This window comes from Chrysochloris asiatica, unplaced genomic scaffold (assembly GCF_000296735.1).
Source record: "Chrysochloris asiatica unplaced genomic scaffold, ChrAsi1.0 scaffold00076, whole genome shotgun sequence".
NCBI classification, from domain to species: domain Eukaryota; kingdom Metazoa; phylum Chordata; class Mammalia; order Afrosoricida; family Chrysochloridae; genus Chrysochloris; species Chrysochloris asiatica.
In genome coordinates, this window is record NW_006408594.1 from 615,165 (window position 1) to 632,082 (window position 16,918).

The 16,918-nt window shown below is 40.2% G+C and overlaps 1 protein-coding gene across 3 annotated transcripts in view; it reads right to left on the bottom strand.

The window, feature by feature from the left end:
- The window catches only part of TNRC6B (trinucleotide repeat containing 6B), a 270,951-nt gene that overhangs the window by 172,960 nt on the left and 81,073 nt on the right, over positions 1–16,918 (bottom strand). The window contains exon 1 of one of the 3 annotated variants that reach the window (XM_006865165.1): positions 3,195–3,399. The exons of 1 other annotated variant lie outside the window; for it this stretch is intronic. In XM_006865165.1, coding sequence (XP_006865227.1) covers positions 3,195–3,199 — 5 coding nt within the window. In that variant the 5' untranslated portion in view covers positions 3,200–3,399. Of the gene's footprint in view, positions 1–3,194; positions 3,400–16,918 lie in introns of those variants that run through there. One more of the 3 variants, XM_006865166.1, reaches the window with a different exon arrangement.

Sequence of the window (16,918 nt, forward strand, 5' to 3'; positions counted from 1 at the left end):
TCTACTTCCGAAAAGCAGCCAATGAAAACCCTAGGATCACAATGGTCTGTCTGATCCGCACCAGAAAATGGAGATTGCACAGGACCAGGTAAGGCAGTGTTTTGTTCTGTTGTGTAGTGTCGCCACCATACAAAACAACTGGCAGGCAGTAACAGCAGCTGTGGAGTATCACACAAGCAGACCCAACACAAGGAAACGTAGGTGCAAGGGGGGGGGCTTTTCGTGAGGATTATATTTATATATTTATGTTACATGCACTTTCTCCAGTAAGAAACTTCCTCTACATGTTGTTGTTGTTGTTAAGTGCCATCGAGTCGGGTCCGACCCATAGCGACCCTGTACAGGGTTTCCGAGGGTATAAATCTTTACGGGAGTAGAAAGCCTCATCTTTCTCCCGCGGAGCGACTGGTAGTTTCGAACCGCTGACCTTAAGCTTCGCAGCCCGATTCGTAACCACTACGCTACCAGAGCTCCTCTACATACACCATCTCATTTTTAAAAAGCAAAACCAGAGGATGCAAGTTCTAATACCCCTGGGTCTTGCTCTTCATAATTATCGGCCACATCTCTCAAATTTTTAAGGCTCCATTTCACACTACCAGAAGAAAGAACACTTCAACAAAAGGCACCAATTAAATACTATCCATCTGCACACTTGGTGTATTACTCACTTCTGTTTGCTTCTACACTGCCATGGTTTTGGTGTGCCATAGGATTGGCACTGTGGGAACTAAGATCCAAAATGGCAGCTGAGCTTCTCAAACTCATCAGAGCCCTCCTGTTCCCCAACCGTGAAGCCTGGTCCGATTTATAGGACTTTTCAGCCTGGTTGGGAGAAAAGTGTGTCTGTAAAAGCATTCTGAAGACTCAGATGGCATTCTGTTAATGTTCACTAAAGATACTCCTTTTCGCCTGAGAGAGCATGCCCCTGGCTTCTGGTTCCTCAGCTCTGCAAACTGAATTAACCTGCCATTCCCATGTTTACACAGTCCACAAAAACAAGCTACTGGCAAAACATGGAAAGCCTTGGTTTCTCTCTCAGTAAGACCAACTTAGGAAATGGGCGTAAAATGAATCACCTCACAAGTAAAGCCCCAAATCAACGTTATCATTTTCAGAAAAACCACCAACAAAACCCAGAGCTCTAATTGTTCTTGCGTTCACCACAGAGCCACACTGCCCAGCACTGGGGTAATTTCAATATCCTTTACTTTTAAATCCCCACTGTAAAATAAGTAAATAAATAAAAAACGTAAAGAGTCAAATTTGTGCAAGCTATCTCTTTAATATGTTTCCAGTCCCTCTTACACAAAGCTGAACTTGTATCACCAAAAAAAAAAAAAAAGACACTGAATCTAAACAGCCACTTCTCTGCTTACAGCCATTACTAATGCAATAACAACATGAATTTTAAAAATAATAAAATACTTGCTCTATATAGTCGGGCTTCAATTATCTTTATCGATTCAAATGTAAAGTCTTTTTGTTAAATTAGCTTCAAAGTCCCTTCATCTACACACAATTGGCCCAAAGAAATAGGCCATTTTCAGCACAAGAGGCCAATCCATTTTAATAGTGAATAAAGCTTTTGAAAGCGCTACACACCCTCTTCCAGACTGTCAAATTTTCAAAATGGTCCAGCATTTTTTTTTTTAACACTTTCAGGCCCAGCAAGCATCTTATAATTAAATTAATTTAAACAGCAACAACAAAAAACACTGCTCGCTTCTCATCAAAATTGTTCCGTTTATGCTTAATTAACTTAATCCAAGTCTACATATTTAATGATGGGGATATGTCAATTCAATCTATTTGCATATTTTAAGTGCCTTTCCTAAACTACACTTTGTAACAGATTCAAGAGCACAGTCTCTGTCTCTTGCCAATACGCCAAGGCATAAATCAGGAGGATACAAATTAGTCGAGGGAAGGAGAAAAGAAAACAAGGCCCACCCCTGACCAGGGATAAGCCGGGAGTAGAGTGGGGTAATTTACCCAGGGGTGGGGGCAATTCACCCGCCACACATCAACTACAGTCTCTCTCAGCCCACCAGAGCGCCAGGCATTACATCACACAACGATAGGGGGAGGTGGCTAGAGAAAGCAAGTTTTCAGCTTTTTTCCCTCCGCGCTCTCAGGCTTTTAGAATCCTGCACCAGGAGCAATGGAATTTAACTTCAGGCATCGCACAGTTTCGGGGTTTCTAATAAACACACGTACAGATACTGATTTATGCAGTCCAAAATGCTATTTCACAATGGATACAAGGCCCAAACACACTGAATTTGTGATGGAAAGGCCACTTAGCACTCTATCTCTATAGAAAAATCAAATAAAAAATTGATTCAGTGAGAAAATGGAGAAGACCACTTTACGGTGGGAAACAGCGAGAGGAATCTTTCCAAGTAAGGGTTAAAAGCTGCTTATGTCTTTAAAGCACCATGTTTACAAGACAGTCCTAGCATTTGGTTTAAACCACGATCAAAATAAAAGCGCATCTGGCTGCACATTTGAGAACACACAGAGAGACCCGGTGAGCGAGCGCACGCAGAACAGCAGGCTGGTCCTCCACACACAGCCTGGAAGGTTTGCAAGCAGGGGACTCGTACCAACCCAAATCTCCTAGTGTGCACTCGCCCCCAACCTGATGTTTAAAATGTATCAGGTCTTATTTTAGGTTTTACATCTCTCTAGGAAGGATGGGCCACCTTTTTTTTTTTTTTTTTCCCCCTTAAAAAAAAAAAAAAAAAAAAAAGGCTTTCCTGTTCCAGAGCTTGCCCTCCCAGCTCCTTTGTGGCCAGAGCAGCCGAAAGAATGCAAACCCATTTATATTTATGCAAATTTTTGCAGCAGATTTAAGGGGGGAGGGGGAGTCTGTGTTGTAAAAAGCCGCGTTCTAAATTTCCCATTTCCAGCTTCATTTATTTGCAAGACAGAAAAGACGCCGAGAAACTGCAGAGAAATTAAAAGTGCGATTAAATCACTTCCAAATTTAAATATTTTACCACGGCTTTTCCATTTCGAAAATGCCGAACCAAAAGTACCCCACAGGTCGGATTTACAGATTCGACAAACGTCTGAAGTCAGCTTCCATGCTAGACAAATGTCCATTTGCAACAGCACTATTGAAACGGTTAAGACAAGATCCAGATAAATCAATTGGCTTTTTAAAAAAATTGAAAATATTTACCAACCTCATAAAGTGCAGCAGTGCTTAAATCCAGAAAATTGAGGCATACAAGGTAGAAATGGAAATGAAAAAAGGTCCAAAAAATGTTTTCTTTTTGTCTGTCTGTTTTTTTGTATTTTAAATATTCAGAAACCAGCAGAGACTCTGTCGGCCATTTTGGCTTGAACTAACACTCTCTCACTCACTCTCCCTCTTGCTCTCTCTCTCCCCCTCTGTCTCTAAAGGAAGCAGCTTTTTGTGACCTTCAAATAGAGGCGGATCATGTGACTTCGGGGAGGTTTGTCAATCAGGAAAGGGGCGGGAGCTGGGGGGGGAATGAAACCGCCTTAAAGGGAAAGCGAGCCTTTTCCACATCACTTTCATTTGTGAAACGCTGTTATCGCATCCCATCCGCCTACAGACACTGCCTGTGAACGTGGCAACAGCATAAGAGAGCAGATGAACAAAATAGAAAAACCTCTGTTGGTTTCTAGAAACATGCTCAGTTGGTAACGAGATTCTAGTAAAACCTGGGTCTTGGCTTGTTTGCGCTTGTTGGCAAAACTGCACTTTAAATTGTTGTCAGGTGCCATCGAGTGGGTTCCGACTCATAGTGACCCTAGGTACAACAGAACAAAACGCTGGCCGGCCCCGCGCCATGCTCACTACTGCTGTTTAAGCCCACAGCTGTAACCACTGCCTCTGTCCCTCTCACTGAATGTCTTCCTCTCTTTTGCTGACCTTCCACTTTACCAAGCATGATGTCCTTCTCCAGGAATTGGTCCTTCCTGGCAACATTTCCAAACTACAAGAGTGCCAACCAGCGCAAACAAGCCAAGACCCAGGTTCTGCTAGAAGTGAAGACAGAGAGGCTGCGTGGCAGCTGATCTCCACCATTCTCCTAACACATAACAGAAGACTGAATGGAAACATACCAAAATATAACCCAGAGAGAGGTTAAGTGACTTATCCAAAATCACACAGCTAAACAATAGTATACCAGAGGACACAGCTTCCCAATTCTGAGCTCTATCTTTACTGTGTTACATGTGTGTATGGTTCCCTCTCCCTCAGATTCCAAATAAAAACAGCTACAGCCAGAGCAAACAGTTCCTCCAGGGCAGGGCAGGTATGAGTCATCTTTAAGCCCCACCCCCAACTGGGAAGTAGATCCACAGCTGACTTATATTGGGCACAAAATTTCAGACCTACCTAGTTTCCATAGCCCTAAATCCCTTCTTCTATTTGTTCTTGCTGTTGGTTGTGCTCCAGCAGATTCCCATTCATGGTGACCCTGTGTGTGTAGAGAAGAACTACCTCAGGGTTTTCAAGGCTGTGACTCTTCTGAAGCAGATGGCCAACCTTTCGGCTAGTAGTTGTGCACCAGCCAGGAACTCTTCTCTTATTTGCCTTCTGATTCTTACCTACCCAAGAACCCATGCTGGGTTTGCATCTCCAGCAAACCCAGATGACTGTGCCATCTGAACTAGGCAAGTCCCTTTACTCCTGGAGTGGCACTGTAGGATCAGCACTGGGCTACAAACCGCAAGGTTGGCAGTTCAAACCCACCAACTGTTCCTCAGAAACCCTATACAGAGTGATTATGAGTCAGAACTGACTCGACAGCACTTAACAACAACAACTTTACTTCTCTGGAGTCCTGTTGTGGTGCTGTAGGAGAAGCACTATGGGCTGCGAAACACGAGATTGGCAGTTCAAACTCCAATCCTGATGTCACATTCTTTCTTCATATAATCCATCTTCTCGGGTTATTTGTTCAGCATATACATTAAATACCAACACTCATCTGTCAAGTTTGTGGTACTGCTGGCTTGTGTAGTGCTGTGATGCTGGAAGCTATGACACCAGCATTTTAAATACTAGTAGGGTCACCTATGGTGGACAGGTTTCATCTGTGTTTCCCGACTCAGACACTAGGAAAAAGGAGAGGCAAACTACTTCTGAATGTTTGTTGTTGTTGTTGTTGTTAAGTGCCGTCGAGTCGGTTCCGACCCATAGCGACCCTGTAACAGGGTTTCCGAGGGTGTAAATCTTTACGGGAGTAGAAAGCCTCATCTTTCTCCCGCGGAGCAGCTGGTAGTTTCAAACCGCTGACCTTAAGGTTCGCAGCCCGATGACTGAAAACTTCAGGAATAGCAGTGGAATACCATCAGCCAGCACCAGAATATTGAATGTTGAAACATGAATATGAATAGCACCAGAATACTGTCAGTCCTGGAGTGCCCCTATAAGAAAGTGCAATGGGCCAAAAGTTCGGTTTGAACCAAAAGGTCAGTGGTTCCAACTCACCATCTGCTCCTTGGAAACCCTATACAGGATCGCTGTGAGTTAGAACAAACTCGATGGCACTTAACAACAAGCAACTTTGTCAGATATAGTGCCAGAAGGTAAACCCCTAGGGTCTGAAGGCACTCACAATGCCCCTGAGGAAGAGCTGCCTCCTCACAGTAGAATAGATCATGATAACACGAATGGAGTAAATGTTTCAGGAACTTCATTTGTTGATGGGGCACAACTCAAAATGATAAGAAACTCCTGACAAACACCAATTATTAATCAGAACATGGAATGCACAAAGTATGAATCCAGGAAAATTGGAAGTTGTCAAAAATGAAATGGAATTGATTTTATTCCTATCAAATTCACCCCTAGGTATTAGTGAGCTGAAATGGACTGGTATTGGTCATTCTGAACCTGCCAATCACATGATTTACTATGCTGGGAATGACAAACTGTAGAGGAATGGTACCACATTGATCACCCCCCCACCCCCCAAAAAAAGTCAAGCTATAGGATAATATCCATACATATAAAAAGGCAGACCAGTTAATACTATTATTATTCAGATGTACATACCAACCACTAAAGCCAGTGATGATGAAATTGAAGAATTCTTCCAACTTCTTCAGTCTGAAATTGATCAAGATGTATTGATAATTACCAGCGATTAGAATGAAAAGGTTGGACACAAGAGGAAGGATCAATAGTTGGAAAATATGAACTTGGTGATCGAAACAATGCTAGGGATCAAATAACAGAATTTTGTAAGACCACTGACTTCTTTATTGCAAATACTTTTTTAAAAGCACATAAAAGACAACTATATTCATGGACTTTACCAGATAGAGTACACAGAAAGCAAAGTGATCCAACTGTGGAAAGAGACAGTGGAAAAGCTCCATATCGTCAGCCAAAATAAGGCCAGGGGCAACCTGTGGAACAGACCACTAAATGTTCATATGCAAGTTCAGGAAGAAGCTAAAGAAAATAAAAATAAGTCCACGAGAGCCAAAATATGACCGTGAACATTGGTGTTGGTGTTGAGTGCCTTTGAATTGGTTTTGACACATAGCGACCCTGGTTTCTGAGGAGCAGCTGGTGAATTTGAGCTGCCGACCTTGCAGTTCAAATCAACCTTGTGGTCCACTGCATTGTCTCATAGCACCACACCAGGACTCCAACTGTGAACATATCCCATCTGAATTTAGAGAACATCTCAAGAACAGATTTGAGACACTTTTAACAAGATGGTGGACTAGTCAGATACACTACAACGACCCTCTACAAAAAAAGATACAAGAGACAAAACAGACACAGAAAATTCTGGCACCCTAAACTTCAGAAGAAAGGTTAGAAAGGTGGATGGAGCACTTGCTGGAAGGAGAGGCCCAGCAAGGGCAGTAAGGGGCAGACTGGTGAACAGCTAGCCAGATGTGGCGCCACCATCTTGTGAGACGTTTTGGCTGCAGAGGGAGGCCTGGTGAATAGATTCACAAGGGCAACAGAAAAGGTTCACTTTCTTCTTTTTCCCCACTTACATCTGGTGACCAGAAGTGTGGCCAGCTTACAACCTCATGCATCCCCAGCCGGGCACCACAGCGACATGAGGTGGGGGCTGGCTATGTTGCTTTGTTGTGTTGCTTTAGTGCCTGGATTCAGGTGGACTCCATTCTAGACCTACATATCCTGCAGAGCCACCACACCAACATTTAACCAGCTTCCAGCTTCCCTGTGGTCCCAGCAGACACTGAAACTAGCTCCATCAAGGGCTGCCAGAACTACTTCTGGATTGAATGCTCTGAATGTAAATAATACCAAGGCCAAAGGAACTCTGCTGTCACATCCCTTCCACAACCACCTTGTGAGCTTCTTGATGTGCAGAATCCGCCCCACCTCCCCAGATAGTTCTCCCCTTGGGGTTCCAACAACTGCACTGTTTGTGTTTACAAATACACCAACCCCACAATTCCCCAGAGAGAACAGACACTTTTAGCTCATACAAAGAAACAAGAGAAACTGTTCAAATGACCAAAATACAAAGCCAGAAAAACATTTCTGAGGAAGAAAAGGTAATAGAATTAACTGAAAAGAATTCAGAAGAATGATAATTAGGTAGGTACCTTCCAAAGATCTATAGTAAGATCGAGGAACGTAAGCAGAACAAAATAAAAACTTGAGAAGGATTCAAGAAAACACCAAAAGAACAAACCGACAAAATAAATGCAAATTCTGAAACAATACAAAACCTACAATTAGAAATACAGAAGATTACTACTAAGATCTCAGAAATGGACAATCCACTGAAAGGGCAAAGGAATAGATGTGAAGCAATGGAAGCCCAAAGTAGTGAGCTTGAAGAGAAATCTCTCAATACTAGTATGCTAGAACAACCAAAAACTGAAAAAAATTCCAGACAGCCTAAGAGTTATGTGAGACACCATGAAGAGGAACAACTTATAAATGATTGAAATTCTACAACAGAAAGAAAAAAAGCACAGAGAAAATTGTCTAAGAATTGTTGGGAGAAAACTTCCCTAACATGAAAGATAAGAAGATAAGTAAACCAGAAGCTGAACAAACCCCAAACAGGATAGATCTCAAAAGAAAATTACTAAGATATACTATAATCAAACTTTCCAAAATCAAAGACAAGGAAAGAATGCTGAGAGCAGCTCAGGAAAAATGAAAAGTTACCTACAAAGAAAAACCAGTAAGACTAAGTAAGCTCTGATTTCTCAGCAGAAACCAGGCAGGCAAGAAGGCAGTGGATTGATATACACAAAACACTGAAAGAAAAAGATTGTCAACCAAGAGTCATATATCCAGCAAAGCTGTCCCTCAATTACAAAGGAAAAATTAAGACATTTCCAGATTAACAAAAATTAAAGGTATTTGTAGTGACCACATCAATTTTACAACAAAGGCTAAATAAAGGGTGCTCTTGGGACGAGAACCAACAACACCAGACAACTGTCTGAGATTACTATACATGACAGCACCACCCAGAATTCAATCCACATAGAGAAGCATTTGGAGTAAAACAAACCTACAAGACTGAAACTAGGGAACCAGAGACATCAATGAAGTCAACTACAAAACAAAAAGAGGAAATAGTGTAGATATAGAACTTCCAAATGGCAAGGAAGTCAAGAAGATTTCAAGATAAAAAAAGACTGTTTTAAGCAGGGAAAAAGTGATAAATTACCGGGTAACCTCAAAGAAAAATAATATATCTACACGTCAAAATAAAAAAGAGGAAAATCAGAAAGATATAGTAAACATTAACATAACAGAAATGAAAGTGACAAGAAAATCCACAAACAAAATGAACTCAACATAGAAAATGATGTGTAACATAAAATCTAACAGATCCATGAAAAAAAACCACTTGATAATTACACTGAATGTTAATGGATTAATTAATAGACATAAAGAGCAGAATGGATATGAAAACAGGATTCTTCTATATGCTGTCTATAAGAGACAAATAAAAAAGGAGACATTCTAAATACTCATAACAGAAGAATGGTTAAACAAACCTTGTTACACGCACACAATAGAATACTATGCAACAATGAAGAATGATGAATCTGTGAAACACCTCACAATATGATGGAGGACATTATTCTGAATGATATAGTCGTTGTTGTTGTTAAGTGCCATCGTGTCTGTTCCAACTCATAGCAACCGAATATAGGGTTTCTGAGGAAAAGCTGGTGGGTTTGAACTGTCTACCTTGTGGTTCTCAGGCCAATACTGATCCTACAGCGCCATACTAGGAGTCCTTGTCAATTACAAAAGGACAAACATCGTATGAGATCAATGTTGTAAAAAGTTAAAAAAAAAAAAAAAAAGCAAAATTCTTCATGGGCTAGATGGTAGACACATGTTAACATGGGTGACAGGGCAGGCACTATGTAACAAGAGGGAGGTAGGCAGATAAAGGTAGCAGAGACACAGGGAGGAATGCAATCATTTAAATGAACAGAAGTAAATGCTGTTAACTGTTGGTACATGGAGGAGGTTGCAACCATGTAATGAAAAAAGTTTATGATTTGTTGAATGTAAAACTGATGATATGCTCTGTAAACCTTAACTCAATTCACAATAAAATGTTTAAAAACAAACAGATTTGATGCATTAGACACTGAAAACCAGAAGAGCTGTGGAATGACATCAAGAAATCATACAGTAAGAAAGCAAAAGATCATAAAAAACATAAGACAGAAGGAAAAGACCAACATAGATGTCAGAATAAACTCTGCAATGGAAAAATTAGGAGGTAAATGCTGAACAGAAAATTTAAAAGGGCAGCTCAAGAAGACAAAGTAAAATATTATAATGAAATATGCAAAGACCTGTGAAGTTAGAAAATCAAAAAGAAAAAACACACTCAGCATTTCTCAAGCTGAAAGAACAAACGAAAAAACTCAAGCCTTGACTTGAAGGATTCCATGGGTAAACTATTGAATGATGCAGAAAACATCAAAAGAAGATAAAAGGAATACACCATTACCATACCAATAATGTTCAATCATTTCAACAGGTAGTATATGATTAAGAGCCAACGTTACTGAAGGAAATCCAAGGTGCACTGAAGACATTGGTAAAGAACAAGGCTCCAGACTTGATAAAATACAAAATGAAATCTTTCAACAAACTGATGAAACAGTGGAGGAACTCAACTCATTTGGCCAACTGATTGGAAGAGATCCATACTTCTTCCCATTTCAAAGAGAGGTGACCCAATGGATTGCAGAAATCATTAGAGAATGTCCTTTATAACACATGCAAATAAAATTCTGCTAAATATAACGGTGACAATAGTACATTGACAGGAAACTGTTAGAGGCTCAAGCCAGATTCAAATTAAGGACGTGGAATGAGGGATATCATTGCTGATAGCAGATGGATCTTGGCTGAAAGCACAGAATACCAGAAAGATATTTATTTGTGATTTATTGAGTATGCAAAGGCTTTTGTGTGAATCGTGACAAGCTATGGACAACATCGAAGAGAATGAGTATTCCAGTCCTAACACTTAACTGCTCATAACTCATAAGGAACCTGTACACAGACTAAGAGTCAATCATTCAAACAGAACGTGGGGACACTGAATGGTTTAAAACTAGGAAAGGTGTGCTCCAACACTGTATTTTTTCACCATATTTATTCAACCTGTATGCTGAGCAAAATCATCCAAGAAGTTGGCTTGTATGAAGAAAAACGTGGCACCAGGATTGAAGGAAGACTCATTAACAACCTGCCATATACAACCTTGCTAGCTGAAAGCTAACAGGACTTTAAAGACTTGCTAATGACGATCAAGGAGCTCTGGTGGCATAGTGGTTACGAATCAGGCTGCTAACCTCAAGGTCGGCAGTTAGAAACTACCAGCTGTTCTGCGGGAGAAAGATGAGTCTTTCTGCTCCTGTAAAGATTTATAGCCTCGGAAACCCTGTGCAGGGGTCACTATGAGTCGGAACCGACTCCACGGTACTTAACAACAATAATGAAGATTAAAGACCACAGTTATGGGTATGGGTTGTACCTCAATGTAAGAAAACAAAAACTTGACCACTGGACCAATAAACAACATTATAATAAGTGGAGAAGAGATGGAACTTGTCAAAGACTTCATTGTGCTTGGATCCACCATCAATATGGAAGCAGTAGTCAAGAAATCAAATGATGTATTGCATTGGGCCAGTCTGCTGCACAAGACCTCTTTAAAGCAAAAATGTCAGTTTGAGGACTGAGGCGTACCTGACCCAAGCCATGATATTTTCAATAGTCTCATATTCATGTAAAAGTTGGACAATTAATATGGAAGACAACAGAAGAATTGATGCATTTGAATTATGATGTTGGAGAGAATATTAAAAGTACTGTGGACTGCTAGAAGAACAAACAAATCTGTGTTGGGAGAAGTACAACTAGAATGCTTCTTAGAAGTCAAGATTGCCAGACTTTGTCTCTCAGATTTTGGACATATTATCAGAAGGGGCCAGTCCCTGGAGAAGGACATAATGCTTGATAATGTTGAAGGTTAGCAAAAAAGGGAGACCACCAAGGAAATGGATTGTCAGCAGCAATGGGGTCAAGCGTAAAAACAATTGTGGGGTTGGCTCAGGACTGGGCAGTGTTTCCTTCTGTTGTACGTAAGTCAGAACCAACTCAATAGCACCTAAGAAACAACATGGTGAAAGGAAACAACCCTGGAGCACACCTCTTCTGATTTTAAACCATTTCTACAGACCAGAAAAGGCTGAGTTCTACCACGTACTTCTCTCTGAAAGGAGGTAGGCTGATCATGTGTATCTGATTTACCATCACACGGAGAACAAATAAACTCTGTAAGGCCACCTTTCCTGGAAAAGGAACCAATCTGTGAATACTTTTAAAATTCTGCATGTTTGTCATTCTGACTTTGGAGTCTTTCTTTACTCAGTCTCCCTCCTTAACTTTTTCCACTCATTAACTCCAACAGAAGGACAGGAAAGGAGCTGTTTCAGGGCAGGCAGAGGCCAATGCCTAGACAAGCTGACAACTGGAATATTCGTGGCATAAAATACTGCTACTGTCTTTGCATAGCACCAAGTAGAGCAGAAGCCAGGACCCGGACTGACAATTGAGATGTAGGCAAAAGCAGGAAACTCCTAGGATGGAAATTCTGAATATTTAGTCTATTTTTGTCCTTCCAATACCTTCCAGATGAGTTTCGGAAATCTTACTTAGGTGGAGCATTGCTCAATAGGCGAAAATTCATGGAGATTGTACAGTCTCCTTTTTCTAATTTGTGATGTACCAGATCTCTTTATGAAACGTACTTTTGCTAAATCTTTATCCTCCAATGCTGAACATTACTTTATAAGTGTTTATGAGTTGCTTCTTACATACATAAAATAACAGGGTATCAGAGAAGTCAGGAAGCGCAGAATAAGTACATTTTAAAACAGCTGTTAGAGCCACTGAGTCAATTCCAAACTCATAGCAACCCTGAATAGGGTTTTTCAGGTTGTAAATCTACAGCAGCTGATGGGTTCAAACCACTGATCTTAGGGTTCACAGTCTAGTGCTTATCTTCTAGAATACACTCATTTTATTTTCAACTAATATGCTTAATATTTTTCTTCACCTCCAGACATCTTTTGTGTGTGAGATACCTGTACACTTAATGTACATGAAACAAGCACAATAAATATATCATTTCCCATTGGTTTCCAGCTCTTTTGGAGGCTGTGATTGATTTGTTGTGCTTCATTCATACTTACAATAAGGCACTGTTAGAAGGTATGGTTACAAAGCAATAAAAATTAGTTTATTTTAAACAAATAAATAAGAAGTTAGCATTCAAGCAAGGGAGTATTATCTTTCAAAACTGACATCTTTAGAGACAACACAACACTACTTAAAACTTTTCATTAGAAAACAAGGCTGAAAAAAGGAGCTAAGTGAGCGTTCAACTCCCAAATCTAAAAAATGAGTTAACAAAAACTCATAGAGATTAATAATGATAAAAGCATAAAGCAACAGCCAAGAAAAGAGCAAACAGGATTAATAAAACCAAGAAATATTTTTTGTTTTGAAAAAATAATAAATGTAAATCAACTTTTGAAAAATGTTTATTAAGAAAAAAGAGAGAGAGAGAGAAGTTATGAATAAACATTAAGGTTGAAGAAGAAAACACTATAACCAAAGATATGTAGAAGATTGTGTTTTTTTTAATTAGGATAGAATTGCACATAGTCTTATATGCCAATAAGCCTTAAGATTAAATAAAATGGATGACTGTTGTTGTTGTTAAGTGCCTTTGAGTCGGTTCTGACCCATAGCGACCCTGTACAGGGTTTCCGAGGCTGTAAATCTTTACGGGAGTAGAAAATGGATGATAGTCTAGGAAAATACAAATGATCAAAATCAACTAAAGTTAGAGAAAAAAAAGTGGAAAAACAAAAACAAAAAAACAGTATAGAAATTGATAAGAACTGACTCCTAAAAATCCATCAGCCCCAGATATTTTTGTGGTTGAATTCTACCTTTTATTAAAGAGATCATTTTCATGTCAGCACTACTGTGCCAGAATTAGGGGATGCAATAGGAATGCCCCCTAATTTCTTCTACGAGATTAACGTATTCCTGCTACCTACTGGAGTCCTGGTGTGGCGCTGTAACACAAGCACTGGACTGCTAACCACAAGGTCAACAGTTCAAACCCACCAGCCACTCCACCAACCCTTTACAGGGTCTCTATCTATTGGAATTGACTCAACTGTACACAACAACAACATTTGGCCAAAGATGGTACTAAAAAAAAAAAAAACAACCTCAAGACCAGTCCCATTTTTGAAGACAGATGCAAAAATTCTAAGGAAAATACCAGCAAAGAGTTTCAAGTGAATAATTCATCATATAGAGTTTCCACAAACAATGCAAGGATGACTCAAATTACAAATCTAGTCACTCTTCATTTGTTGAAGAGATGTAGTATGTGTCAGATTCTGTAGCAAAGCAAACAGACCAGATCCTGTCTACAGGAAGCCCATGTCCATGAGGAAGAAGCCAGCTGCTGTTTATGGGATACAGAACAACTGGGAAGGCTTCCTTAGATCAGGTGGTTAGGGAAGGCTTGACTCAGAATGGATTTTTAAGCTAAGTAGAGAAACAAATCTAAAGGCTCTGAGATGGAACCTTATGGAAAGGTTCAAGGATCAGGACGATAACAATGTTATGAGCAGGGAAAAGTGTGATGAGCTAAATTTGAAGAGTTAAGGAGGAGCTCGATACCAATGCTGGGTCTTGCAGATCACAGCAAAGGTTTTGTTTTTGTTGTGTTGTTAAGTGCCAGTGAATTGGTTCTGATTCATAGTGACCCTGAGTAGGGTTTTCAAGGAATGACTGGTAGATTTGAACCACTAACCTGTGGTTAGCAGTCCAGTGCTTATCCTACAGCACCATACCAGAACTCCTTCGGAAGAGTATAAAGTCACAGAGAAGCCCTGATGGAACTGGGCTGGCAACCAAAGTTCGTAAGTTCAAACCCACCAGCAGCAACACTGGAAAAGAGCTGGCAATATGTTTCCCTAAGATTTCAGCCTAGGAAACCCCTGGGGCAGTCATACTCTTCCTATACGGTTGCTGTGAATCAGAACCAACCTGACAGCACTCAACAACGAAAGATCACAGGAAATGTGAACAGAGCTATGTAATTCAATCATCAGTCTCTATTTACTGGGCTGCTAACCACAAAGTCAGCATTTCAAACCCACAGCTGCTCCTCAGAAACCCTATACAAGGTCTTGATGAGTTGGAACCAAACTTGATGGCACTTAACAACAACAATAATCCAATACTTAGTATCTACAAGGAGCTCTGGTAGCGTAGTAGTTATGGATCGGACTGTGACCTGCAAGGTCTGCAGTTTGAAACTACCAGCTGTTCCGCGGGAGAAAGATGAGGGTTTCTGCTCCCATAAGTATTTACAGCCTCGGAAACCCTGTACAGGGTCACTATGAGTCGGAACTGACTCCACGACACTTAACCACCACAAGCTTCTCAGGAACTTTCAGAACATCACAGTAAAAGGTTAAAAAAGAATTAAACCAGTCATGGAGGAAAAGTAGGTCACTTTTTTTTTTTTTTTTTTTTGAAAAGTAAGTAAGTAACTTTAGAAATTTTTTTTTTAAAGTTTGAGACCTGAAAAACACACGTTTACTGTAGAAGTCCAAAATGTGAAACAAAAATTAACCATCATTTCAATAGCCTCAGAATTTTACAAGCTACTGATTTCATGAATTGCTAATACCAGTATTTAAAGTTTTTTGTATTCTTTATTGCATTTAAAAACAATTCCCATTTTGTGAAAATTTCTAAACATGTACAATTACTAAGAAAACTTAGATAATTGTAGGTTAAATCATTTACTTATAGCTACAAATTATAAAAATTATTTTAAAATGCAATAGCAAATCTAAATGCAATAGTTTATCTAGTATGTGATGCAGGTGGCTCTTTATGCTCCCTATAACATGAGATGAAGTCTCCAAGACCTCCAAAACACAAAAGTAAACAACTATGCCAAGGACCCATTGTTGTTGTTGTTGTTATGTGCCATGGAGTCGGTTCCGACTCACAGCGACCCTGTACAGGGTTTCCGAGGCTGTAAATCTTTACGGGAGCAGAACGCCTCATCTTTCTCCCGCGGAGCAGCTGGTAGTTTCGAACTGCTGACCTTAAGGTTCACAGCCCGATTCGTAACCAAGGACCCATGGAGATCTTAATTTATAACCACTTTGGAAAAACCATGATCAGATTTATGGGTTTAAAAGTTCATCCTGGCTACTGTATATATAAAACTATGGACACTCAAGAGGAGAGACAGGGAGACTAGTCAATTCAAGTGTGACCATCTAAGTGATGGAGGGGTGGCAGACTGGACCACGGGGAGTTTGGTAGAAGTGGAGAAAAGTATACAGGTTCAAGGTCTATTATGAAGGTAAATAACGTGTCCTTGATAAGAATGTAATCTGTGTCCAATCAACTCATGAAAAAAAGAGGATGCCAAATGCTGCACTCAACATTCATTTCATGCAGTCAATAGTATTTGCTTGAGCACTTACTATGTCAGTCCTCACAACTGGACCAATAAATAGCATCATGATAAATGGAGAAAAGATTGAAGTTGCCAGCAATTCAATTTTACTTGGATCCACAATCAAAACCCAATCAAGAATCAAACAATGTATTTCAATGCATTGGAAATTTCTGATTCAAAAGACCTCTTTAGAATGTTGAAAAGTACAGATGTCACTTTGAGGACTAAGGTATGCCTGGTCCATGCTATGGTATTACCTATAACCTTATATGCCTGTGAACGCTGGGCAGTGAGTGATGTCGGTGAAGAACAATGAATACACCGTGGACCACAAGAAGAACAAACAAATATGTTTTGGAACAAGTGTGGCCAGATTGAGCCTTAGAAGTAAGGTTGGAAAGACTTAGTCTCACATACTTTGGTCACGTTATCAGGAATGAGTCCTGGAGATGGATATCATGCTTGGAAGTGGAGGGTCAGTGAAAAAAAGACCCTCAGGTGACTGCCACATGGGCTCTAACATAGTGTAACAAGTATGAGGATGACGCCAGGCTGCTCAGGGTTTCATTCTGGGGACAGAGGCTCACTATGTGCTGGAACTGACTTGATAACAACTAACAACAACAGCACGATGCATTAGCTACTGCCCATAAACCAAGCCCAAGGGATACCAAAAACGGTTAACACCTCAACAGAGAGGCATGTAAACCAATAAATAACAGATAGTATAGTAAATACCATAACAGACGGACCTCATGAGAGGGAACACATAGAAATCAAATTGACTACATCTGTGGAAAGAGAAGATGGAAAAGCTCCATATCATCAGTGAAAACAAGGCCAGGGGCAGACTG